General features: G+C 49.8%; 1 protein-coding gene across 1 annotated transcript; it reads right to left on the bottom strand.

Moving 5' to 3' along the window:
• Positions 1 to 422: 422 nt before the first annotated feature.
• ENOX2 (ecto-NOX disulfide-thiol exchanger 2) lies at positions 423 to 20,383 on the bottom strand. The gene is made up of 14 exons (XM_014956027.1): positions 20,243 to 20,383; positions 19,200 to 19,334; positions 17,723 to 17,878; positions 16,122 to 16,328; positions 14,257 to 14,490; positions 13,300 to 13,512; positions 11,690 to 11,796; positions 6,514 to 6,628; positions 6,138 to 6,319; positions 5,464 to 5,571; positions 4,659 to 4,715; positions 3,342 to 3,450; positions 2,269 to 2,354; positions 423 to 1,033 (listed from the first exon to the last, which is right to left on the bottom strand). Exons 2-14 carry the CDS (start codon positions 19,294 to 19,296, stop codon positions 902 to 904), a joined length of 1,803 nt encoding a protein of 600 aa, XP_014811513.1. The 5' UTR covers positions 19,297 to 19,334; positions 20,243 to 20,383; the 3' UTR covers positions 423 to 901.
• Positions 20,384 to 27,707: the final 7,324 nt, after the last annotated feature.

The raw sequence follows: 27,707 nt of genomic DNA, 5'->3' as shown, positions 1-27,707 counted from the left end.
GGATGGGTGGATGGGCTGAGGTGTTTTAACCCTCCATCCTCCCACCCTTCTGCAGAGGGCTGGGGAGGAGCCTGAGGACACGAGGAACAGCCTCAGGAGGAGAAACATCTGCACTGCTCGTAGCACTTCCAGAGGCTCTGTTTCCAAAGCAAAGCAGGGGGAGACATTTGGTGGGAAGCCCCTACTGAGCCAGAGCCCTGGTGCCTGCCCTCTGCTCCACACAGAGCAACAGGAAATCCAATACCTTCCCATGTAAAACAATTATTTCCAGACCAACCCCACGAAGCACAGATCACCAGGGGCACGGCCAGAATCACACTCAGCTTCTAGAGATGCTGCTTCATCTCAGCCCAACTGTTAGTAGAGAAAATAGCATGAAAAAGACCCAACTGTTTGGCTCAGAGAACTCAGACATCTAAATCTTCTCTTTAAACATAGCCCAGTTTTTAATCATAGAAATGTCTAAAAAATGCCCTTTTTTTTTTCCTCTCCTTTTGGTGGTTCTAGAAACCAGAAAATGCCTCTTTGTTGTTGCCTCAGAGGACAGTCCATGGCTGTTCTACCAGTAAAAAGAGGGTACAGGATGAGAGGGTTTGGGCACACAAAACACATACAACATTGGCAAAACGTAACACGCTGTGCTTAAAAATATCAGACGCGAACTTTTTTCACAAAATATATTGAACAGCACGTGCCCGTTAACAAATAACTGATCAAAGAAGCTACAGAACTTGAAGTTCCCTCCTGTGCTGGTCTGGACTTAGAGTTTCACTGACACATCACCCCACCCGAGTCCCTGACGCGTGCAAGGTATTGACACTGCAGAGGGAACCCCAGCCTGCCCAGGTTTTCCTGGCGCACGTTGTACAGAATCCCACTGAGAACAGCCTCAAGTCGAAGCTCAAGTCATTTTCAGTCCATCAAAGCCACAAAACTTCCACCTTTTCTCCAGGCTGGCCCCAACCCCGCTCAGCTCCTGCCTGAACGTGTTCTGGAGACGAGTCATGAGAATTTCCACCTCCGCCGTGCAGATCTGTGGAAAGGGAAGGAAAGCATCACTGAAAATGAAGGGTTTCGGAAGCGATATTCAAGCTTAAACACACCTAATGGCTAAAGCACACCCAGGCTGTCCCCAGGCTCCCTGTCCCCATAGCCCTGGTAATACCCTCGGGACAGCGGGAGCTGTGCTGTTGTTGGATGAGACGGCTCAGATATAACAAACACCAGAAATAAGGGTAAAAGGACTGTCCTGGGTCTTTCCGCTGTGAAATGCAAAATAACGGATTAAAAACTCCCCAGCATTTAAGTAACTGAAGAAACAGCAAGCATTTTCACTGCTGCCATAACAGAGCTCTGGTACTGGCTACAGAAATTAGGGACATGGGGAATTTATATTCCCATTCCAAGGAGTCCCAGGCACCCACCCACAGAGCAGCTCCCGCCTCCCTGGCGGCACGGGGGCTGACAGACAGCATCCGGGGGTTACGCCGCTGCAGAAAATAAAGCCTAAATCTCTCCGGTGGGCAGATCTGCTGGAAGAGCAGACGCCTGCTGCCCTGAGGCAGCGTGAGGCTGCTCCCAGCACTGTCCCTCTTGACCCTCAGGCCCCAGACTCATCCCTCCACTTAGCACAGACCCCGTGAGCAGGGGCTGCGACCCAGTGCCGATGCTTCGGGATCGGGAGAGCCTTGCCCAGCACCCTCCCAAACATGATTTCACTGACAGCATCAAAAGAGGGACAGAAAAGGCTCAGTGCAGGGCTGCGAGACCAGAAATATGGGAAAACATTGCTCAGAGACATAAAACCGAGGGGACTGCTCAGTTCAGAGAGAATGTACACAAACAGGCAGACGTTATAAGATAATAAACAGTGTGCAAGAGGCAGGCTGTTTGCTCTTTTCCTTAGAGGTCATGAGGTTACGGGAAACCATGACAGCAAACTTAAACAGAATAAACAAAAAATGCATTTTAGATGGTGATGTTAAAGATGGAATTCTCTGCTACTGCTAAAAACAGCTACTGTCAAAGGGTCTTCTTGAATCAGGAGCAGGATTAGACATGAACTTCTGCAGTCAGGTCAGCTTTAATTCCATTTAGGACTCTCCCAGCAAATGATTCCAGTGAATACACACCAGTTCTCACTGTCCGTCCCCCCACCGTCCCCAGGGAGGGGGCAAAGCTCTCCCCCAGCCCCACGGGCCCAGCACACACCCAGCACCCAGAGAACTGGGAGTGCTGTGTACTCACTGGGAGCACTGGTGCACTTACCTTGCTGTCGAGGCGCTGGAGGTAGGAACAGATGTACTCTATGCTGGCTCCAAATGGGTGCACGTGAAGAAAGGTGGAAATTATTCCTGGGAAAAGGAATGCCACAAATGTTATTCCTGGGAGAGAAGAGCCAGCTGGGAACAGCAGCTCTGGCACTGTGGGCACAGAGGGCTCTGATCAGGCGGCCTCAGTTCTAAATGCAGGGAGATCATGGCACAGGTGGGGATACAATGCCCCAGGAGAGGGACACAGAGCCCTCCTCCAGCCATGGCACCAAGGGTCAGGGAGCAGGAAAGGACAGAAGAGAGCAACAGTGGCACACGTGTCCCTCCCAACAGTCCCACAGCACTCAGCAACCCGAGTTTGCACCCTGTCCCCAAGGGACTCCCTTCCAGCCCATGGCCAGGACTGTGTATCAAAGAGACTGACCTGCATTTCTGAGCATTGCTTGCAGAAAGAGAGTGGTTTTCCCCAAAGCTCCTTCCCTCCCAATGCAGAAACCAGCCCAGGGTCTGGCCCAAACAAGTCCATCAGGATAACAATGAAGGATTTATTCCTATTCCCAAACCAGGTGTAGGGGGATGGCTAAGGAGAGCTCGGCTGAGTGACAATGCACTAAAGAAAACGCCTTGTCCCAGCAAGACAAGGACCTCTGTTCCTCCCCTTCAGTGCTCCAGAAAATCCCCAAATACCCAGTGCTTCAGAGATGTGGGGTTGCCGTGTGGGGTTATTTTTCAGTATTACTAGGAACAGGCAAGGAGAAAGGAAATAAAAAAGGAAGCAGCTACACTTGGGCTGTCAACCAGAGGTCACCAACCCCTTTGTGAGCATCATGTGAAAGTACTCACAATATTTCTCATCCCTTCTCTCCCTGCCTTCCTTCCTCTCTGGCTACAGCTTCTTCTGGCCCACCCTGACCCCACCAAAGCCCAAGGCTTCCTTGGTTCCAGGACTCCCACTGGCATAACCAAAGGAACAAGTGGTGGCCAGTGGGAGTCATGAGGCCACCTTGAAGCAAGTCCCACTCAGATCAGGTCTCCAGCACCATCACCGAGCCCTTCAAAAGAACTTACCAACCAACAGCACTTCCCGTTCGGATTTCACAGGGCTACTGCTCGCTGTCTTCTCCACCGGCCCCTCCTTCTCCTGGCTGCAGGCACAGACTCTGGATGAACCACTCTCCTGCAAAACCCCGCGGGCCCGTTACACCCCAACAGCTCAGACAGCATCCTGCACCCCCCAGCAGCACAACCACCACCCTGCACCCCCAGCAGCTCCCTTACACTCACAGAGGCTGCACTTTTGTTTCCCCCCTCTGTAAGTCACTGCACTCACCACGTTGCAGTATCTGCTATTATTTATTTCACCAAGCAAGCACAGCTACATTCAGGAAGCTGTGTCTGAATTAGCAATTTAGATTAAGAGCCCAGGAAGTTAAGCAAGACGCCGTCACTCAGGCTGTCTCAGCCCTGCTCACTGCTACAACATCTGCTCTAGAAGGGCCTTATTTTAAATAATAAAAGGAAAACCAGACCAGAAAGCAAGCCTCACAGTGACTAATTCAGATGAGTTTATTTTTCAGATGCCTAAACCGAGGCAGCACGATTAACCGGGTGCCCAATGGCTGCAGAGAGTTTAGGATCAGACTGTCCTTGACTTGAGTTTGTGGTACTGAATTAAAACAGAATTTTGCATAATTTATCATCCCCAAAATAAACACAAGGCTGCCAGCGATGCAAAGGCTTGCTGGGTACACTAAAAAGCAGGACTTTCCTTTATTCCCAAGTCTCATGGGGAATTCCAGTGGTCTGGGAGCTACAGAGTGCTGTAACTGGAAATAGCCTCCAGTCACCAGTGAAATGACTGGACTCGGGCCAATAACAAAGACACAAATAAACGGTCCCTTGGGTTTGCTTGGCTTCTTGTGTCAGTGAAATTCTCAGCTACAGCCCAAATCCAAGCAGTCCCGGCCCAGGAAGGCTGGAATTTACTTCTCCAGGAGAAAGTGATGGAGTGGAGTGTGGAACTGAGCTTGGGCAGGGACTGCAGCTCAGCCCTGAGGCTGTACTGGAAACGCACCCGCTGCCTCCTCTGGGAGACCCCACAGGTATTTTTGAGGGATAGTTGAAATAATGGTGCAAGAAATTCTCTCGCACACCAAGCCCCATTCCTACAGCACAGTGCTGTGAATACCTGCTGTTCCTCCAGCCAGACACTGCGAGCAATGGGTAACTCGATTTGTCTTAATTTGCACACAAAGGGAGTCTGTACGTACCACGCTTCCACTCCTCACAACAAACCAAACTTTAAACATTGCTCCTTCTACAATGAGGTCTTTACTCCCCTCAGTAAGATATTCTGAGTAGCAGAAAAGAAACTCTTAGACTTACGTTCCCCTGACAATCAATTGCGTCTCTCTCCTTGTCCTCTTCATCTGCTGTGCTTTGCTACAGGTAAAGACACAGAGATCACTGATGAGAGCCTGGTATTTCTGTTCAAATCAGGCACTGAAACTCCTGCACGGAAGCTTACTGGGATACAAAGCCCTTTTTAGTCACTGAAAAGATATTTATTATCTTCCCTAGCTCATGGCATGAAGAAGTGGGGCTGAAGACTGACAATCTGAGACAAGAGCTAGCGCTTGGCAGTGAGAGACGCTGCGCAGTGTCTGCTGTCTGCCCTGGATAACTGTGTCTGAGCTAGAGGGGACAGGACCAAGAGATTCCTGCGTGGGTCCATGGTCAAAAGAGAGTGAGTCACAGCTAAGAAACAGTTTGTAATTACGTTTAGAATAAATCCAGCAAGTATAAGAATATTATAACACTGATAAAATCTTTACATTCAATAGTTTTTTATGGAGGTCAGATCCCAACATGGTCCCAAAATGCAAAACTAAAAATCAGTGTTTGACAACTTCGTTTAGTGTTTGAGACCCTTCTTTTAAAGCTCAGGTTGCAGAAAAGCACATTTGAGCTGCAATACCACTGTATACTATAAAATGAAAGTTAATCTTTTATTTATACAGTTGCTTATGCAGATGGTATCACTGGTGCAGGAAGAATCACAAGGTCATCACTGATACACATCCTCCAAGGGTGCAGGAGGACAGAGGTCCCTCGCTGTGCTCAGGATGCACCAGGAAGTCCAAGGACTGACCTACTGCTGAGAACAAGGAAGCACTGGGATGGCACATACCTGCTCCTTCAGGTTTTCCAATAATGCTTCTATTTTCAGTTTGTCTTCTTTCACTTTTTCTAGCTCAGCTTCTCTCTTTTTGTATTCTTCTTGTACTTTCAAAAGATGCTGGAAGAGAGAAGATAAGCTCAGTTCCTAACCTGCCTTGCACCTCCTGCTGTTCAGAGAATATAAAATGAGTAAGAGCGTTTCCATCAAGAGCAGACAGACTGTGCTCAGAACAATTACAAGGTTAAGTAAACAAGAAGAAGTCTTTTCCAGAGTGTACCTTAGCAATGTCTTTGCCCATCAGCACACAAAACCAGCAGGACTTCGTAAAGAGGGGGCAGTGATCCCATCACCACCAAACCTCCCCTGTCCCTGCAATAACGCACGTGCTGAGCGCCAGACGACAGGTAAGCACAGAGCCAGCGCTTCAGGAGTCCCACAAAGAACACACAAGGAACCCATAAACTAGGGATTGTTTCTGTGTCACTGATCAGTTCATACACAGTCACTGCTTTGAGTGTTTGCTTGTTTGGGTTTTTTTGGCAACTGGAAACGACAGAAAGCTGCTCCCATTTGCCAGTTTTGATGCCACTGAAACCCAGATGCTTCTGCTTGTGTTTCAGCTCCACATCACAGCCCCTTGGCCCTCACAGCAAGGCCATGGCTATCGAAAAGCCCAGGCCCACCTTCTGCATGCCCTGCAGAGCCTGCTGGAGAAGCTTCATCTGCTGCTCCTTGGTGGTGTCCTCGTCCCTGCTGGCTTTGCCTTGCTCCTGCTTGAGCAGCTCCACCTCGTTGCGGTAGGCGTCCAGCTGCCAGCGCAGACTGTCGTTTTCTTCCTTCAGGGCTTCCACCTGTGACACCAGCGCTGGAGAACAGGGCGGGCAGGGGTCAAAAGACAAAGAACTGGGGACAAGCAGTCCCTGGGGCTCTCCCCCAGCACCCAGTACAAACCAAGAGTACCAAAATGAATTTCTCCCAACCACTGTCTGCGATGTCTCTTTAGAAAACAAGCTCCTCTGGACAAAGAGCCCCTCTCAGTAACAAACACAGGTTCTTTACCTGATTCTTCTGTTTCTTTCATCTCTGATGGATCTTCTATTTCTTCATCCGACATTTCCATTTCCTCCTCTCTTCGAATACCCATTAGTTCATCATTATGAATGTTACGAATTTCCTAAGGTTCAGAAAGTAGAGCGGGTTTTTTAAACACAGATTATGAGGAACAGACTGGTTGGATAAAAAGATGATGAAACCTAGGTCTGCAAAATCCAACTCTATGGCACAAGACAGGGGAAATGATATAAAGACATTGGCACAAACTATTAGATCAGGGACAAGATCTACTGTAAGTCAATCTGTCAGTGCTGCTGGTATTACAGACTCAAGACATTGGCACAAACTATTAGATCAGGGAGAAGATCTACCTGTCAGTGCTGCTGATATTACAGACTCATCCATCTCCTCTCTGCTCCTTGCCCAGGGCAGGCACATCCCCTTTCCTGCAGCACAGTTCCTCAGTGATCCCTCTCCCCGCATCTGCCCCGCTTGATGTCCACACACCTCTCCTGCACCCAGAGCTGCCCAGCCCCAGAGCCTCCCCTGGGCTGAGAGGCCCCTTTCCCCCATCTGATATCTGTAACGAGGTAACTGACATTTACATAAGGCCTAAAAGTTTATTTTATTCTAGTAACATTTTTATATATATATCTCCAGCTATAGCTTAATTACTAGAAGCATAGTAAGTAGCCGAGTGTTTGACTGCTGCCTAATCACTGTCAAGTCACCTTTTAATTACCATTCAATTACTGCTTAACCACCATTTGATTACCATTTAATTATCATTCAATCATTGATTAATCATTTCATCATTGCTTAAACATCAATAATAACCTTTTTGTTAACCCCACAACGATGACTTCTCTTAATTCACCCGTGACAGCACCTCCACCAGTGATGTCCCCCCCGTCACAGGTAGCCCAGTGGCTCATGACCCATCTCCCTGGTGTTTCCTTCTCCCACACCTTCCAAGCCCTGGCCTACACGCTGCGCGGTACCACCTCGCCATGCACCCCTCTGCCCCACTGCAGCATGGCCCTGACCCACAGAGCTGCCCACCACATTCCTCCCTGCCTCCTGCACCACCAAAACCTACCTGAGCCAGGTCACACCAGTTGGAAACAGGAATTGCAAGCACAGATGAGGCCAGAGCTGGCCCAGCGCCTCCTGACCCTCATCAATGCTGGTGCACCCCAAGGTTCTCTCCCCCTGTGCTCAGCCTCCACCAGTGACTCTCCCACTGGACGCTGGGATCCTCTCTACTGTCCCACCCTTGTTCCACATCAGGGATGAGAAAGGAGCAGAGATGCTACCTCCCTGAGCCACCCCAGCTCCTGCCTGCATGTGTCCTTTCTGCCCCATTCACCTTGGCCAAGCAGAGCTGCCCAAGCTCCCCCAAATCCTCCCATGCTTCATCCTCTGCTCTGGAGGCAGAGCTCTGGATGGACACACACCACCTTATCTACAAGGCAAGGAGACACCTCGCTCAGCCTCTCCAGCCCCTCTGCAGAGCAGGACAAGCAACATTTGGAAATGCCAGTCAGTTACCCACAGAGATGGAGATGCCACAAATACTTACTAGAGGCTGGCACAGGCGGCCGAGTGTCCCTACCCAGTGACCACTGACCACAGCTTCACCAGGATCACACACCCCAGCAACAGCCACAGGAGAAAAGATACAGAAGATCTGTTTATGCAATAAAGTTAACCTCCAGCTCTTTGTAGATTTTACTCTCACGGCCTGAAGCTTTCAAAAGCTCTGCTCGCCAGCACCCAGCACGTGTCCACCAAGAGCAGGCAACAGGGATAACGACCACGTTTCAGCTGGGATGAACCTTGGGCACAGCAATGGGGAAATGGCAAGAATGAGGCAGACCCGAGCGCGATGGGCAGTGCTGGCTACACTTCTAAAGCAACTCCTGCCCACCCTGGAGACCACCCAACGTGGCAGCTGGGTGGGAGATCAGAGGAACATCTTCCCACTATCTTTAACTGACTCTGCTCGACAGCTAAAGTGGCCTCAAAGCTGGGGATGGCTGCACAGAGCAGAGCACGAGCCCAGGCTTGCCCATGCCACGGCTCACCAGAGCCCTGACTGCACCCAAGGGCAGCGCTGGATGGGACAGGAAAAAGCATCAGAGAAGCCAAACGCTTGAGTGAGGTCCTTCCTAAGCAAGGGAATGTGCTGGCTGCAAGCCCCCATAGCATGGTGGCTCACCAGCTCCCAAGCTTCCATGGCTTCTCAATGAGCTGCCTCCTAATACAGGACCTGCCAGCACCACCTGGGAAAACCCCCTATGTCACCGCTGATAAAATAAACCCCTAGCCTATTCTAACAACTCCACCACCACATCCCTGCTCCCTGAGCTGCCTGCCAAGGCTGTCCTCTGATGCCAGGACCCACAGGATTAAATTCTGCCAAAAGCCATACGAAGAAGATGCATCTTGTGGGTCCATCTTCCTTTAAGAGAAGACCCTAAGCTGGGGGAGCCCAGCAGCAGGCACTCCTGGAAGAGGCCTCACCACTGGTCTCACTGCCTCTTCCCACCAGGAGAACTTACCTTGGAACCAAAGACAGCTCCAAATGGAGACAGCGCTCCCACCCCAGGCACAGAAGGCAATCTCAGTAAGCAGAAAAGAAGAGGAGCACCAGGGCTCTAAGTGGAGGCATAATGGGAATCAGCCTCTCCACCTGGCTCACCAGGTATGAGAGGAAACCTTGGCTCCTCTGCTAGCTACTGCATGAGGTCTGACTCAGTGAGATTTGGGAAGAAAGTCCCAGAAGCGCAGTCTCATGGGGAGAACATAGCTGGAAACTTCCTAGGAAGACACAGTCATTTAGTTTTCCAGCGCTGTAGAGGATCAATCATCTGCTTCTTTATCAACTGTGGAGACCCCCCATCCTTTAGCTACTGCATGAGGTCTGACTCAGTGTTGGGAAGAAAGTCCCAGAAGCGCAGTCTCATGGGGAGAACATAGCTGGAAACTTCCTAGGAAGACACAGTCATTTAGTTTTCCAGCGCTGTAGAGGATCAATCATCTGCTTCTTTATCAACTGTGGAGACCCCCCAAGTGCTGCCTCCCGCTCTGGGGCCACCAACAGCAGAAGGACATGGAGCTGTTGGAGCGGGGCCAGAGGAGGCCATGGAGATGCTGGGAGGGCTGGAGCCCCTCTGCTGGGAGGGGGGGCTGGGAGAGTTGGGGGGTTCAGCCTGGAGAAGAGAAGGCTCTGGGGAGGCCTTGGAGCCCCTTCCAGTCCCTCAAGGGGCTCCAGGAGAGATGGGGAGGGACTCTGGATCAGGGAGGGGAGGCATGGGATGAGGGGGAAGGGTTTGACCCTGAAAGAGGGGAGATGGAGATGAGATGTGGGGAAGAACTTTGCTGTGAGGGTGGCGAGAGCCTGGCCCAGGTTGCCCAGAGAAGCTGTGGATCCCTACCAGAAATCAGTGCACACACCTGAGGGACGGGGGTTTGGGTAGGACAAATGACAGGTAGAACCTCTCCAGTTCAAGGCTCTGCTTCTGAGACAGAGCCCTGAATGTCACAGGAGAGATGTGAGAAGGAGCAGCTGAACAGCGTTTCAGCACCGTGCCGATGGGGAACTCAACAAGAGGCTGTCACTCAGAGCCAGCCTCGCTCTGTTTGCTGCTCTGCAGCCTGCACTTGAGAGCCCTTCTTCCGAGGAGTAACCAAGCACGTCAGAACACACGTGTCTATCAGCAGTGCCTTCCCCTGGGGGCTGTCAGGAAGCATCTCCAGACTTCCAGCTGTACCTAATCCACACGGACAGACCCAGGCTCCTGGGGGATGGCCATGTGCCAGGATCCACAACTGGGAGCCAGAAAACTGCTCTTCCAGAGAGCTACTGGGCAACATCAGGCAAACACTTCTTCTCTCAGTGCTTCCCCCTTCCCCATCTCAAGAGGGTTCATTCACTCCTGGCCACACAGGGCTCTGGAAATCCACGCAACGAGCTCCAGCTGGAAGCAATACCCTTTGCTTTCCCATCACGGGAACGGAAACAAAGGAAAATGAAAATCCCAAACTATCAGGCAGAGCAGGATTTGTCACCCAAACCTGACCCATCAGCAGTGTGTGCAGACAAGACCCTCCTGGCAGTTGACACATCTGCCATGGGAACACGGAGACAACGGTGCCAGACACCAGCTCCTTTCCATCCCTCAGCCACGGCCAGGTCGATGTTCCCAGCACAGCTTTGCTGAACCCACCGGGCTGGGCACCTTTGGAGGTGACGCTGAGATGAGGAAGCATCAACTTTGCCTTGTTTCTGACACACAAATGACAAGTTCAGCTCCAAACTCCTAGTGTTTCTGCAGTGAGTAAGGAATGTTTCCAAATGCAGCAGTGTCTCTGTGGATTAGGGTAAAAGGCAGGTATTTTTCATAGCAGCTCTTTTCTACACTTCACATCTGGGTCCTACTACCCTGAAGAAGTCTTTATTGCCAGTAGTAAGAACTGATTCAAGCTCCACCCTACTTTAAAAGCTTAATGAGGAAGAAAAATACAATTTCTTTCCTCCAAGACCATTCATACCCCAGTGTGACAATACTCCTGTTCCTCCTTCTAGGGAAGGGACACAGAACTGAGATGAGGTCTGCCCAGGAGACCCATCACACGAGTGACATGCCTTCCTCCATCATCCCCATCCTCAGCACAACCTTTACACCCTGTATTTCACTAGCAATTCCACTGCACGGCACAAATACACAAATATGAGAACATCCTCAGGCTTTCCAGGCTGCCCAGCTGCAATAATTCCCACCTCTCAACTCTGTCAATAAAGATGTGACAAAAGAGATCTCTGATAACACTTCGGGTTTGTTGGAGTGCTTTTAACATCTCTCTAGAAATCCCTCTTAATATTAGAACCAGCACGAAATAGACCTGTAATTATTATTATCGTGCACAACTTCCATCAGCATACAGATCTCAATGTATTGCTACTGGTAACATGAATACCAACAGAAAACTGATTACCTGTAACAAGGTAATTACCTGTAACTGATTACCTGTGACACAAGAGCCGACTGAGTAATTCCCATCTGACACTGTGAATTAAGGTGCTGTTATCCACGCGAGCATCACACAAACTTAACATCAATATCCTGACAAGAAAGAGACTGTGCTGGAGGATCTAACACAATAAAAAATTACCAACCTCTGCTTGTTTGCACCACACGCTGATGTTCTTACGCTGAGCTTTCGTGAAATGGTCCCAAGCCTTTTGTTTGGAGGCAGAATGGTACACGGCCACTATCTGCTCGACTGTGGTGTCAAATCAGGAGTCAAATCAGGCCAGAATATCATCCAGAGAGGGCGAACAAGAGGAGTAAAGGAGTAAAAAAGTGGAATCAGGCAGGTGGTTTGGCTAACCTTTTCTTATTACACTGTACTGTGCTGCAGCTACGCTCAGGAAGGGGATGTGGGGCCTGGAAAGAAAAGCAGGACTTGGCCAGGCCGGTGTCAAATGCTCCCGGGGTCACGGTCACCGGGGACACGGCACCTGCGCCCCGCTGGAGAAACAGCAGGCACGGGCTGCTCTCAAAAATACCCAAATCTGCTGTGCAACGTGGCCCGGGAGTGTCAGGAGTACAGCTGGCTCTCGAAAACGGGCTCATTAGGTACAACTGGGAGAGCTGGCACTCGGGGACGGCACCCAAAGGACGGGGCTGACCCCAGCACACTGCCATCAGCCAGCAGCTTCTTTGGTTCCTGGGATCTACTCCTTCTAGTTCTCTACAAAATTTGAGGGTTTTGGAAAAAACAGAGGTTTTTGGAAATACAAAGTGCCTCTCCTGCATGAGAGCTCGCCCAACAGCAGGACACACATCTACCTGATTTATTTTTTTTACGCTTGCCATGTTGTAATGGACATAATTCTTACAAAATGAACCCAGCTCTCTGCTACTTCAATTAACCCAAGGGTGGCTGAGATACCAGTGGGTGTTTTACAGAGCAGAACTGTTTGCTGCTGCCTACGACTACCTACTCTGCAGCACTTACTGTGTTTCCCTCTGGACTGTGTGCCCATAGTTTGGTTTTTTTTTTACCATGAAAAGAATTTTTTAAAATAAATAAATAAAAAATTAAGTATCAAACAAGTAACAGCCAAAATTATTGAATATAAAACGAGAAGTTAAGAATGCTCACAACCCAGCCAAGGGGCTCAAGAGACAGTAAAATTGTGGAGAAGAAAAAAAAAGTAATTCAGACTTACTAAAGAAAGGATGTGTGAGAGGCAATGAATGATTTGAGGAAGTGTTACTAATCACATCTCAGAACTAATACAGCCCATGCCTCTTCTCCTTCATTTCATGGTTTAATAAAGAACTGGGATTTGAAAGGCCTAGGTTCCAAATGCTGGTTTGCTACAGGTTTCAGGACTGAGAAGAGGGCGCTGGGAACACTCTGCTGTGTCCTACCTTTGGCGAATAAATCCTGAACACTCCGCTGAGGCACCAGATTCCCAGGGACTTACCTTGTCTGTGCACAGAAGTGGAGGTGAAAAGATGACAGAACTACTAATAAGACTATAATTAAAAGAGGAAAAAAACTTAAGAATGTATTCTCTCCTCCCCCCAGATGTGGACTCTAATAAAAAGTACCACACGAGACTTTTGCGTGCTTATCAATTAACTGCAGCTGCACAGAAGCAATTGCTGCTTCTCTTCCTGGAGCTCTTTTAGTGTGGTCCCTCCAGACTCTAGGAATTAAGTCTCTTCCCTACAACAGGAGACAACCAACACTCAGTGCAGAAACACTACTCACACTGCACCAGAATCCCTGAGAGAGCCAGTTTGAACTTCTCTTTAGCTTCTTCCATCTCCTTCTCGTGGGCCGCCTTCTCGTTCACCAGCCGGCGGATGTGGCTGTTGGCTGACTGGATCATGGAGTAGAAGTTGTTGGCCGTCCTCCTGTTCACTTCTCCCCGCTCGATCCAGGTCAGCAAGGTCTGGATGGCTTCCAAGAACTTTGTGTCATCTGCAGCAGGAAAGGACACCTTTACACCCCAGAAATCCAGGGTCACCTGCGCAGCTCCCAGACCCCTCCCCTGGCCCTGCTCTCACTTCGGGCAGCTCACCACAACTCTTGAAAGCACAGCATTATCTGAGTACAAGGCTACAGAAAGGCAGGCACGTCTAACATCAAGCTGATGGAGCAAATGAGCTGTTGAGGTGCAACAAGATGAGGATCAACTACTAGAAACCTACTGGAAAACTTCATACGCCCGTTCAGATGTGCTCTTTCATACAGAAAATACCCTTCAGCTCCAAAGTGATCAGGCCACACACCAGTCTTAGGCTTCAAAGGAAGTCTTAGGACTTAGTTCATTTTAACATGAACAAAAATTCTTAGGCTTCAAAGGAAGTCTTAGGACTTAGCATCTTTTAACATGAACAAAAATGGTTTGGAAGAAACTGTTGTACTCAAGTTTGGGTTTGTTTTCACGAGAAGACAAACAATTCTCTAGGTTGGAAGAGACCCTTGGGATCATTCAAGTTCGGGTTTGTTTTTACAAAAAGACAAACAATTCAGAATTGTTGTCAAACAATTCAGAAGCAAGATGGCCAGGAGCTGCTGTGTGCAGGGCGAGGGCTCAGCCTGAACGGGCTCTGCAAGGCCTAGATGGCACCATCAGTTCAGCTCAAGGTGACCCCTGGATAACACGAGTCCCCGTCCCAGCCCCGGGGCAGAAGGGTGGCCGTGGCCCACAGAACCTCTGACCTTTCAGCTTCTCGGCCACGACGCTGCACTCGTGGTCGGAGTAGTGGACGACAGGCGGGGGGGAGGGCGGGCGGAAGCGCTCCTCCTCCAGCCGCCGGCGGTGCCGCTCCTCCCTGGCCAGCATCCGCTGCTTGCACTCCCACTCGTACAGGTCGTCCCGGGCCTGAGCAAAATCCACGTGCAGGCGCCCCGTATCCTTCTTGTCCGTGCTGGAGCCCAGCCTGATGCGATAGCCTGGCGGGGGTGACAGCAGCGGTCAGAGGGGACAGGTGACACACCGAGTTCCAACCACCCACCAGCGCCCATCCCTCCTTCCTACAGAGCCAGGAAGGCCCTGGAGAGAAGAGCTCAGTGCACAGAAAGTGATGCTGGAAAAGGCAACATTGTGGGGAGGTGCTACTGTCTGCCTGTGCTTTGCACATCCCAGGTAAGATCTTACATGGGCTGTTCCTCCTCTGAACAGGTCCTGTGTCTCGAGTACCAACCATTTAATCACACATAACCTCTCAGTTGGTGGGACTAAGCCCAGCTCCCATGGGGAAGGCAGAACTGCCTCGGGTTCTTCCACACTTTCACAAACTCCAGCAGTTGGGGAAGGGAAGGGGGAAGTGAGAGGTGAGACACAGCAAAGAGGACAGCAGATGGATGGTGGTAACCTTTGGAACAGCCCCCATCACCCAGTGGGACTGGAGATAAGGTCAGCAAAGGTGCTCATCCATCACGTGGGAACTCTTCTCCCCACCACCATCATCTGCAGGACTCCTGTTCTGGATGCACAAACGTGCTAATGGATCTTCTCTGTGGTTGAGAAAAGCGAAGCTGGGATGCAGGGAAGAAAATCTGAACTACGGAGAAGAACAAACAAAGAACAAACCCAGAAACAACACTCGTGTGCGGAGGACACCAATGACCCTGCACATGACCACAGGTTTAGGTAGGAGGAGCTATAAGAGGAGAACGCCCACAGCTGAAGAGGTTGCTGGCTGTATAAAGGGGTAACCACAAAGAGACACAGCTCTTACCAAGGGGGCGTTGCAAGTCTAACTCAATTCACCAGTCTCTGGAGTGAGACACCATGCCTGCAGTCAGTCAGAACAGACTACAGAAAGTTTTCCATTATTTTAAACAGCAAAGAGCATGTTCCTCGTTTATCTCGGCATCTCCGCGCTCTGGAGGCAGTACCCTGCTCTGTTACTACACTGACAGAACGTATTTGGAAGGGATTTTAGCATGGAAATAGAGAGTATTACTGTGTTTTCTAGAACGGCAAAGACTCAGGTGGAGAGCCCAGCTTGCTCAGGGCAGATGTAACCAGCACAGCAAACACGGGCTCGGCTGGAAACACACAATCTGCCAGTCACAGAGTCTGCAAACACCGACCAGAAGGTTTCTGTCCTCCACCAAACAAACCTCTTAAAGCCCTACAGGCACAGAGCAGGGGCTCCCGAGGCAAGGGGAGCCCAGGTGCTTCAGTTCTGATGATTAACAGGGAAAAAATATTGATGGAAGCGAAGCACACCATCCAATTAACTGGGAGCAACTGCCAGTTTTTATAGACCCTTAAGCATTATCTACATAATTGGCTGGACATTTATCCAGGTAAGACAGGGACAGGCTCTTATTGTACCTCATCCCAGTATTTCGCAGCAGTTTGCAGTACCCAAGGTCACAAAGCACTGCTGGCTTTCCTCCCAGGAGCTGCTTTCACGTATTTAAGCAGAAATGCAATAGCAGCAGAAAAAAGGGGAAGTGACACAACATCAGAAAAATCTCCCGATTGCAAAGCCTATCACTGTAACCACAAACAAGTCGTTATGGCTCTGTCCCAGAGCTGAAGCTGCCACCCGAGACAGGAACACACCTACCAGAGAGATAAAGGGCCTTGTCCACCATGAACTCCTCAGCAAAGCGGATGTGACAGAAGTTCTTCTTGCTCTTCCGAATAGCTATGACCTCCCCGCACTGCTCAAACACCTCCATGATGATCTGCTCGGTTCCGTTCTCCGGCAGCCCCCCCACAAACACCGTCTTACACCCAGGGGGCCTCTCCCTTGTGGCTGGAGGGGGCAGATCTGGAGAGAGCAGAGAGAGACAGCAGACCGGGTTAGCTTTTGCTTCATCAGCACATTCCTCTCATCTGCCCACCTCTCCTGAGAGACCACCGTGCCTTCCTGGCTCCTTCCAAGGAGTGACAAGAAGAGGCTTTTCCTATTGCTCCATCACCTGCTGGCCAGCACCGAGTCCACGGTGGCCCCCCCAGAGTCATTATGGCCAGGCAACATAATGGCTCCTCTCTCGTATACAAGTTTTTTATACATAGAGATCACACAGAGGTATTCCCATATAGCCAGAAACAGGAGAAAAGATGAACAGAGAGTTACGTGGGTTGGGTGGGAAGAGAGTGCAGCTCTTGCAGTGGATGATCTCCTTCGCGGCAGGCATGTCCGGGGGGATGGGGGGTGGGACGATCCCCAGGCCGGGCATCATGGGGTTGATGGGAGGGATCCCAGTCATCATCCCAAGGGCTGGATCAAAATCTAAACAGGAGAGAGAAGCAGGGAGTCAGTGGTTTGGACTCACACAGTAACTGTTCAGACAGCAAACAGTACAATCCCTCACGTGGCAGTGAAAATTACCCGGATAAACAGCAGAGAGGGAATTTTGTCACGGAATGCACCAGAGAACAACTTTTTAGAAACTGCTTCATTGCCGATTGCCTCAGCCAAATAGGTTTTCTCTGTTCAAAGAAACTACTTCCTTTTCCACTCTGTAGACACCACCTCCATCTAGTGTCCAAACCTTCCCCCGCTCTCTCGCAGCCAGATCAAAAAGAAATTATTTTGCTCCTTCCAAAACCCTCCAAGCTGTGTCGGGTGCAGATCTCCTGATCTCAAAAGGATCAAAACCAACACCACCCAGAAGCCCTTCCCTACCCTTACAGCAAGGAAAGGGAGACTGGATTCAAACTCCTGTTTGTATCTAGGACAGATTTGTATTGACTTTTACTTGTCCGAAGCATGTGAGCAGGAGAATGCCATGAAAACCCCACCCCTAGAGCAAGGGCAAACGTGAACCAAGGCCTCAGGGACAGGGGAGCACAGACTGCAGGCAGAGCTTGCGGCAAGTGAAGCGATGCTCTCAGTTAAATATAATACCAGCTGCACAGCAAACTGCCTGCTCTGTGCCAGGAGAGCAGAAATAGGATCGCAGAGCGCTGCCAACACAGACACTCCCTCCCCGGGTGAGCCCACAATTATTCAGGCAGGAGACAGCATCCTCCTCAAGCACTTAATGCGGTACAACACTGAAACAGTCATTTCATTGCAGGATTTTGATGCGCAGGCATTCTGCAGCGCTGAGAAACCAGGTACAGCATAGCCCTGCTCCTCAGGAGCTCTGTAACAGAGATCACACAGAGGTATTCCCATATAGCCAGAAACAGGAGAAAAGATGAACAGAGAGTTACGTGGGTTGGGTGGGAAGAGAGTGCAGCTCTTGCAGTGGATGATCTCCTTCGCGGCAGGCATGTCCGGGGGGATGGGGGGTGGGACGATCCCCAGGCCGGGCATCATGGGGTTGATGGGAGGGATCCCAGTCATCATCCCAAGGGCTGGATCAAAATCTAAACAGGAGAGAGAAGCAGGGAGTCAGTGGTTTGGACTCACACAGTAACTGTTCAGACAGCAAACAGTACAATCCCTCACGTGGCAGTGAAAATTACCCGGATAAACAGCAGAGAGGGAATTTTGTCACGGAATGCACCAGAGAACAACTTTTTAGAAACTGCTTCATTGCCGATTGCCTCAGCCAAATAGGTTTTCTCTGTTCAAAGAAACTACTTCCTTTTCCACTCTGTAGACACCACCTCCATCTAGTGTCCAAACCTTCCCCCGCTCTCTCGCAGCCAGATCAAAAAGAAATTATTTTGCTCCTTCCAAAACCCTCCAAGCTGTGTCGGGTGCAGATCTCCTGATCTCAAAAGGATCAAAACCAACACCACCCAGAAGCCCTTCCCTACCCTTACAGCAAGGAAAGGGAGACTGGATTCAAACTCCTGTTTGTATCTAGGACAGATTTGTATTGACTTTTACTTGTCCGAAGCATGTGAGCAGGAGAATGCCATGAAAACCCCACCCCTAGAGCAAGGGCAAACGTGAACCAAGGCCTCAGGGACAGGGGAGCACAGACTGCAGGCAGAGCTTGCGGCAAGTGAAGCGATGCTCTCAGTTAAATATAATACCAGCTGCACAGCAAACTGCCTGCTCTGTGCCAGGAGAGCAGAAATAGGATCGCAGAGCGCTGCCAACACAGACACTCCCTCCCCGGGTGAGCCCACAATTATTCAGGCAGGAGACAGCATCCTCCTCAAGCACTTAATGCGGTACAACACTGAAACAGTCATTTCATTGCAGGATTTTGATGCGCAGGCATTCTGCAGCGCTGAGAAACCAGGTACAGCATAGCCCTGCTCCTCAGGAGCTCTGTAACAGCTCCTGGACAGGAGGACTCACCCATGCACACGTGCTTGGGACCACGAGGTGTTCATTGCTGGAGCAGAAACCTCCACTCATTCCTGACATACCCATTTCACTGCCCCACTACTCTGCTCTTCAGGTCCCTCCCACTCTTTCTTTTAAGCAGCTCCAGTTCAGCTTGGAATAATGATTTACTTGGTGTCACTGCTTTCCTGAGCTCTGTGTGGGACCCTCCTCATGCCTGTATCAAGAGCTCCTCTCAGTAACTATTGGTTGCATCTAAACCCATCTATTCTCTCTTCTTCTGGAAACAGCTTTAGAGCACTGGCCTCCAAATGAATCACTTGGAGACATTAACGCATTTCAAAGGCAGCTTTTTGTAGGCGGTAGGCATTTATCTAACTCAAGTGGAAAGATTTTTCCCAAAGATGTGTTTGGAGGCAGCAGGGCCTGGCTGAGCAGACGTACCGGGCAGGAGGGGCTGTCCCGTCATGCCCATGGGGGCCATGCCCAGGTTGTTCATGGCAGTGCTCCAGGCGCTCGGGTCGGACATCGGCAGGCCCATCGGGACCGACTCCAGGCTTAGATTTCGGCCACCATCTGCTGGGAGGGAAAGAAGTGACCAAGAGCTCAGTGCCTGCCTGAACTGCTCTGCAGGGCACACGCTGCCCACAGGGCTCTGTGGTATCAGCATCCAAACCCAGGTGTGAACCTCACAGACAGGCAAGAGCCAAATGAAAACCACCCACCCCAGCTGTGTCCCTCTCGAGCAGACAACGTTTTACAGGTCTACACCTCACAGACAGGCAAGAGCCAAATGAAAAACACCCACCCCAGTTGTGTCCCTCTCGAGCAGACAACATTTTACAGGTCTATAAAAACACTGCCTTCTGAGAGCAGCTGAATAAATTATGGTTCATCCACTACAATCAATAGCTCTAAGAGACCTTAAAGGAACACAATTAAAGGTAAAGGGGACGCTTTGATTCCTCCCAAGAGATTTAGGAACAAAGGACAAACACTCAGCGGGTATAAATTGCCGTAAGGGCACTGGATTTAGCAGAGATGGCCAGGCTGCTCCATTCCAGCAAAGGAAACACTCAGCGGGTATAAATTGCGGTAACGGCACTGGATTTAGCAGAGATGGCCAGGCTGTTCTGGCAGAGTGCACTTCCACTGCCAAAGACACTTCTCCTCCACACCAAAAGGGGATAACACAGCACAGAACAGTGTGATTGCTGACAGCAGAGGTACCAGTGACACTGCCTCAGGTCTAGCAGGGTTATCTGCCAACCCAGGAGGAACTATTCACATCGCACACATGCGGGGCTTCATTAAGCATCCAAATCTCCTTCAGTGCTTCAGCTGGGTCACCAGGCCTTTAGCTGCCTGCTTCCACATCCCACCAAACTACCTGCTCTCTCTTTCTCTGCAGAGCACAGCAGTGTTTGGGTCTGTATTCCTGTGCCTGCCTGCTCTATTGCCAGCCACCGAGCTGCTCCAGGGCTCACCTGGAGGGACGTTCGTTCTCTTCCTCTTCTTGCCCAAATCGTTTCCATTCTCGGCCGGGCTTTCCGTCCGTGGGCCAGCAGCACTGCCCAGCTGCAGAGCCTTGCTGCTGCTGGCAGGGTCAAAGGACAGATGGTTTAAACCTAAAAAGAGAAATATACACTCAGGCACTTTCTTTAAATCAGTTTGCGATGCCTGAGGATGGCACAGAGACACTGGCAGTGCCTCCACTTGTTTTAGAAACCACAGCAAAGACAGAGCCTTAAGTGCTGATGCTCAGAGTTTGCTATTGATAATAGAGCAGGTCTGCCAGTGAGCCAGGTTTACTCAAGAATAGATTGATCCATATAAAGTAAGTAAAACTAAGGTAAAGGTCTAAACCCAGGACATCTAAGATGGCATGTACCACCGAGATGCCCAAAGCCCACTGTATGTTGGGTTTAGACACAGATGTCCACATTTCTACAGCCACCATCCCCCCGGTGAGCCGAGACACCTCACAATCCTGGGGGAAACACCAACATGGCACACATGTTCTCCAGGAAGGATCCTGGTGAAGGAGACACCACCGCCCACACAGACCCAGGAAGACCAGAATTAGGTTTCAAAAATAGTGCAACTTTTAATATATCCACTAACTATAAAGCACACTCTGAAATATCAAGTAACCGATAGTTTGAATATTGCTCAGAAATATGGATTTTGGGCCCTGCTCCCATCTTCTCTCCTGCAAGTCCCCTGAGCACAGTTTCAGGTGTCTGCAAGAGTTTTGAAGCCCAATGTTCTTTTCCAGCACCATCCTACAACGGCCAACTAGTTGTTTAAACGGTTACAGGACCTCCCTAGATGATCCTGGTCACCCTGTAATGAAAATTAAAAGATTTATAGGAAAACTCAGTTCTGGAGGAAATAAAAATTGCAGAGGAAGGTGCTGATGTGGTAGTTGATACAGTGGAAATGGGGAAAGGAATAAGGTTTTTTTGATGCAAGAAGCATTTGAATGAGACAGCTTTAAAGAAATGGACAGTTTGGGTTATATGAAAAAAAAGGCATTTGAGAAAATGCTGTTTGGAGCAGATCTAGGGGAGCAGCAAAGATGACAATTATGCCGCCTCAACGCACTGATGGGCCAAGGCATTTGTACCAAACCTTTCTCTGGACACACACCCCCCCCGCAGCACCGTGATTTCTATTCTAGAGGATTCCACTTCCAAGAACTTGTTAATAAACAAGGTTGCTGTGTGCAGCTGTAAATAGACAGGAGAGTGGCTACAGAGAGCCCAAAGGGGCTCTTCTCTCAGCCACTGAAAGGTGAGAACATAAGAACCAGCCAAAAAAATAAGTACTGTTCAGCTGGCAACAACAATAGTCACGCCCGACCATGCAAGATGCCTACAATGCTGCTTCTTATGTACCCCAAAGTCAAAATATCACTGAGGTCATGAGAGCCCAGGGAAACAACTCCCGAATGCAGCAGGTTATAAATAGAGAGAAGTCATCCACAGCAAAGGAGCGGGGAGAAAAGGAGCAATTGTAAGATTTACCTGTTATCACCCAGCTGGTGGAAAAGGCAACATTGAACCTGACAGTGTGTTTTCCACACGGGGGCACAGGGAAGGAGGGGGACGAGCAGCGATGGAGCTCTGCCTCAACAAACGTGTATCTACCCACCGAGGGGCGTGCATCACCCACGCGGGGTGTGGGCACACCCCGGCAGAAGCATCACAAAGCCAAGCAGAGACACCCCTGGGAAAACACACCGAGGACTGGCTCCAGCCTCTTCACAAACAGCCCACTTCCAAAAAATTTATTATTTATGGGCTCTCCATTAAACGTAATCAGATATGCTCCCTGACGGATGCAACACATGATCCCCAGACGTGAATGCAGCAACATTTCTCATGCTGGGACAAATTCACGGTGTCAGATTCATGCTCAAAGGTGACCACGCAGGGCGTGATTAAGGCACCAGTACAAGGAATCCAGATCCAGGCTTAGGTCATCGAGCCATGGCTTAGGTCATCCTCCTTGAGAGACCACACCAAGATCAGCAAAGACGTCAGAGATAAACCCCTCATTTCTGTTCCCCCTGGAGGACTCGGTGTTGTTTTCAACTCAAGCCGTGTCACAAGGCTTCTGTCCTACCAAGCAATCCCAAAACAGCTACACCAGTACAATGAGAGTATGAACAAAGTCAAAAAATACTATATTGCTCTCAGATTTCCAGAATAAATGATTGACTTTCCTATAACAGATACCTCACAGGTCAACGACGCATTTTGAGGCAGCAAGAATTCCTTCCTGGGAACCCCCGCACTAGCATGGAAGGTTTAAAGATCCTGGTAGCTCCTCCAAGAAGAGCTTCCAGGATCCTAAGACCTCCTCCACAGGCTCTGTGAGCAGAGAAAGCCAGGAGCTACTGCTGATGGTCACTGAGTTGCCTTCATCTATAGGAACTGTCATTTACTTCATGACACACGTCCAGAGCTCTGCCGGGGTGGTTATGGTGGGCAGAGGAAATCCCTATGCACGGCTACCTGTCCCAAGAGCAAGAAACCCCTCATTAGGTCAGGTTTTTCACCCTACAATGGGTAAATGCTGTGACTGACAACAGCCACCCTCAGAACCGCCCGCCTCTCTCCTGCCGTTCAGCTTGAGCTCAGCCACATCCCTCTGGGTACCAGGAACACGCGCAGGAGAAAGCTGAAGCTGCAGAAAAGCTCCTCTCCTGGGCACAGAGCGGGATAAGAGCTGGCAGATCAGCCAGCAGGACTGCCAGGCACCAGCACTTCCCCTTCACGCCCACCTTACGGAAGCATCCTCAGCTATTTTGAGGTCCCCAGGAAGACCAGAATTAGGTTTCAAAAATAGTGCAACTTTTAATATATCCACTAACTATAAAGCACACTCTGAAATATCAAGTAACCGATAGTTTGAATATTGCTCAGAAATATGGATTTTGGGCCCTGCTCCCATCTTCTCTCCTGCAAGTCCCCTGAGCACAGTTTCAGGTGTCTGCAAGAGTTTTGAAGCCCAATGTTCTTTTCCAGCACCATCCTACAACGGCCAACTAGTTGTTTAAACGGTTACAGGACCTCCCTAGATGATCCTGGTCACCCTGTAATGAAAATTAAAAGATTTATAGGAAAACTCAGTTCTGGAGGAAATAAAAATTGCAGAGGAAGGTGCTGATGTGGTAGTTGATACAGTGGAAATGGGGAAAGGAATAAGGTTTTTTTGATGCAAGAAGCATTTGAATGAGACAGCTTTAAAGAAATGGACAGTTTGGGTTATATGAAAAAAAAGGCATTTGAGAAAATGCTGTTTGGAGCAGATCTAGGGGAGCAGCAAAGATGACAATTATGCCGCCTCAACGCACTGATGGGCCAAGGCATTTGTACCAAACCTTTCTCTAGACACACACCCCCCGCAGCACCGTGATTTCTATTCTAGAGGATTCCACTTCCAAGAACTTGTTAATAAACAAGGTTGCTGTGTGCAGCTGTAAATAGACAGGAGAGTGGCTACAGAGAGCCCAAAGGGGCTCTTCTCTCAGCCACTGAAAGGTGAGAACATAAGAACCAGCCAAAAAAATAAGTACTGTTCAGCTGGCAACAACAATAGTCACGCCCGACCATGCAAGATGCCTACAATGCTGCTTCTTATGTACCCCAAAGTCAAAATATCACTGAGGTCATGAGAGCCCAGGGAAACAACTCCCGAATGCAGCAGGTTATAAATAGAGAGAAGTCATCCACAGCAAAGGAGCGGGGAGAAAAGGAGCAATTGTAAGATTTACCTGTTATCACCCAGCTGGTGGAAAAGGCAACATTGAACCTGACAGTGTGTTTTCCACACGGGGGCACAGGGAAGGAGGGGGACGAGCAGCGATGGAGCTCTGCCTCAACAAACGTGTATCTACCCACCGAGGGGCGTGCATCACCCACGCGGGGTGTGGGCACACCCCGGCAGAAGCATCACAAAGCCAAGCAGAGACACCCTTGGGAGAACACACCGAGGACTGGCTCCAGCCTCTTCACAAACAGCCCACTTCCAAAAAATTTATTATTTATGGGCTCTCCATTAAACGTAATCAGATATGCTCCCTGACGGATGCAACACATGATCCCCAGACGTGAATGCAGCAACATTTCTCATGCTGGGACAAATTCACGGTGTCAGATTCATGCTCAAAGGTGACCACGCAGGGCGTGATTAAGGCACCAGTACAAGGAATCCAGATCCAGGCTTAGGTCATCGAGCCATGGCTTAGGTCATCCTCCTTGAGAGACCACACCAAGATCAGCAAAGACGTCAGAGATAAACCCCTCATTTCTGTTCCCCCTGGAGGACTCGGTGTTGTTTTCAACTCAAGCCGTGTCACAAGGCTTCTGTCCTACCAAGCAATCCCAAAACAGCTACACCAGTACAATGAGAGTATGAACAAAGTCAAAAAATACTATATTGCTCTCAGATTTCCAGAATAAATGATTGACTTTCCTATAACAGATACCTCACAGGTCAACGACGCATTTTGAGGCAGCAAGAATTCCTTCCTGGGAACCCCCGCACTAGCATGGAAGGTTTAAAGATCCTGGTAGCTCCTCCAAGAAGAGCTTCCAGGATCCTAAGACCTCCTCCACAGGCTCTGTGAGCAGAGAAAGCCAGGAGCTACTGCTGATGGTCACTGAGTTGCCTTCATCTATAGGAACTGTCATTTACTTCATGACACACGTCCAGAGCTCTGCCGGGGTGGTTATGGTGGGCAGAGGAAATCCCTATGCACGGCTACCTGTCCCAAGAGCAAGAAACCCCTCATTAGGTCAGGTTTTTCACCCTACAATGGGTAAATGCTGTGACTGACAACAGCCACCCTCAGAACCGCCCGCCTCTCTCCTGCCGTTCAGCTTGAGCTCAGCCACATCCCTCTGGGTACCAGGAACACGCGCAGGAGAAAGCTGAAGCTGCAGAAAAGCTCCTCTCCTGGGCACAGAGCGGGATAAGAGCTGGCAGATCAGCCAGCAGGACTGCCAGGCACCAGCACTTCCCCTTCACGCCCACCTTACGGAAGCATCCTCAGCTATTTTGAGGTCTCTGCTCTTCTCAGGGAGGGAGGGACCACCAGCAGAGGAGCAAGCCTCAGGGTTTATACACGAATTTACTGAGTCTCTGGGGAGAACCAGCCAGGAAAGGCAGAGATCAGCACATTTCTGCACTCTCAGTGAAACGCTACGGAGGAGCTGCGGGGGGAGGAGGAGAAAAATCAGAGTTTTCATATCAGGAGCCGCCATAATGCAGTGCCTAATTTATTTTTTTAAAAAACAACTTGGACTAGAAGATTCTTCACTAGAAAAATGGGTCAGGGAAAAACACTGGAGACGCTTAAAGCTGAGGAGGGAATGACAACCAGCAAGTCCTCTCGCCCAGCAGCAGCGGGGTGCTGCAGGTGGGCTTCACCTCTGGGAACAGGCCATGTCTTACAGCAGCCTCCCACCAGCCTAAATACCCTGAACAGTGCCCGCCCCGGGGCAGGTATGGACCCGGGTCTGTGCTGGTGCTACATACAGCTGTGCTTTCACAGCACACGTAGGGAAAGGGCCTGGGGAGAGACGGGAAAGGTCTCAATGTTCCAGGCATAAATCACGGGAAGGACCTGCTCTTGTAGGGGCCTGTGCCAGACCTTGTGGGACTTCGTTTTCCAGCCTGCTAAGAGCTTGGCCAGCTGCCTTAATGACCAGTGAAAAAAAGAAATCAGAAATAGTCAACAATGTGAACTGAAAAGCACCATTTTACAGAACGTTCCTCTTGCCGACAGCGGAACACGCTGACAGGGCTTCTGCCCGAGGGTGGGTGTGCACTGCTCACCGGGACCGTGCAGGGGAAGAGCAGCCCAACGGAGCTTCCACCTCACCAGTTTGCAACCCCTTCCCCGCTGGGTTGCCTCATGTTCACTCAGACGACACCACAAGCCCAGTGCTGCTTTAGAGACACCAAACCAGCTCAGCCAGGGGAACCCCACACCGACAGCAACCTCGCACTGCTGCCGGTCAGACGCTCCATGGGTTTCTTGACATCCAACTAATTAATCAGTTTGGTACACAAATCTCTCCCCAGTAACTCAAAGAATAAAGTAACAGGTACTCTGAGACTTTGACATGCCTATAAGCATTTTCCTGACACACTGGAAAAGCCCACGCAGATTATGCCCGCTCATCAAACTTCTCTCTTACCCAGCATCAAGAGGAACTTAAGAAATGGGCTGACACAGGCTTTGCTATAAATATGGATTTACCTTTTGCCAACATTGGCAAATATATGAAATAAGTATTGCTCAGCACGAACAGGGATCCCTTTTCTCTTCTGCATGTTTAGAAATGCAATTTAGAAATAAACTGGATTCCAGGATACAATCTGCCATCCAATTTCACACTGCTTGTTTTCAGCTCTAAAGAAACACAATTCAGAAGAAACCAAAGTAGATGTCATCTGCTGGAATCACTTAGAAAACACAGAGAAAACAGCAAGGAAGGGAAAGGAGAGAAGACACTGAGGCTTTGAAATTACATTTCAATACCAACTAATTGCTTTCTGAGACTTATTCCCGGGTTTACAAGCTACTGTCGGGCTCGTGCGCACTTTTCTGCCGTGCTCCTGGATTAAGTATCACGGTTAGAGCTTCCTATTCACCAGCCTGACCCAGGAGCCAGAGACCAGCGACTTCTGACTGATTCTGTCAACTCCATACACCCCTTCACGCCGACAACACTAACAAGACACTATCAGAGAAAGGCACTTTGAAGGAAACACACACCATACCTGCGTATTGCAGGAGAAACATGGCAAGATGCTGATCATATTTCAGTATTTCAGCCAGTTCTGCCGCTCCCAGCTTGTTTGGTTGTTTAAAAGGTGGTGCCCGGGGTTGAGCTCCCACACTCAGCGCAGCTCCACGCAAGCCCCCGAGCTCCAGCTCCGAGAACAACAGGGAAGTTGGGTCCTAATGACGGCGAAAGTCCCCAGCCAGGCATGGGGAGCACAGGCTGGGACTGGAGCTGGCCAGGGTGGCTGCACGTGTCCCCATCAGTCTCCAGTGGCCGACGGCGATAGGCAGACTCCGGGGCGCGGGGGGCGGAGGGGGACTGGCAGGTGGAGAAGCGATTAGCACCAAGTCCATCTGAATTCCCGAGGGATTTCATACATCAATGCTTTAAAGCGCTGGCACGCAGTTAAATAAACCCTGTTTGCATGCCTGGGATTAGCTGCCTTTGCACTGAAAGATTACGTTCTGGTGATGGTAAGGAGTACCCTGCTCTCTGTCCTTCATTCTGGGAGCTCGTACTCAAAAGAAATATTAACTTCACACAATCTAATTATTCTAGCAGGGCACTGCTGAAAAAAAAAAAAAAAAAAAAAAAAAAAACCAAAAGAGTCCCTTTTTTTTGTGCCCCTGAAAACACGGCATTCAGG

The sequence above is a fragment of the Calidris pugnax genome, unplaced genomic scaffold (assembly GCF_001431845.1).
Source record: "Calidris pugnax isolate Ruff unplaced genomic scaffold, ASM143184v1 scaffold281, whole genome shotgun sequence".
Classification (NCBI taxonomy): Eukaryota; Metazoa; Chordata; class Aves; order Charadriiformes; family Scolopacidae; genus Calidris; species Calidris pugnax.
Note: the sequence above shows the minus strand (reverse complement) of the source record. Positions and strands in the feature narration are given on the sequence as shown.

Bases quoted from the DNA above. Each gene is read 5' to 3' on its own strand.
- ENOX2 (XM_014956027.1), bottom strand. From the start codon at position 19,296: ATGGGCCTGCCGATGTCCGACCCGAGCGCCTGGAGCACTGCCATGAAC. The intron at 13,513-14,256 runs GTCAGAGGTTCT...TTCCTGCTGCAG, and splicing joins CGTGGCCGAGAAGCTGAAAG to ATGACACAAAGTTCTTGGAA. The intron at 2,355-3,341 runs GTAAGTTCTTTT...TCCTTTTCCCAG, and splicing joins ACGGGAAGTGCTGTTGGTTG to GAATAATTTCCACCTTTCTT.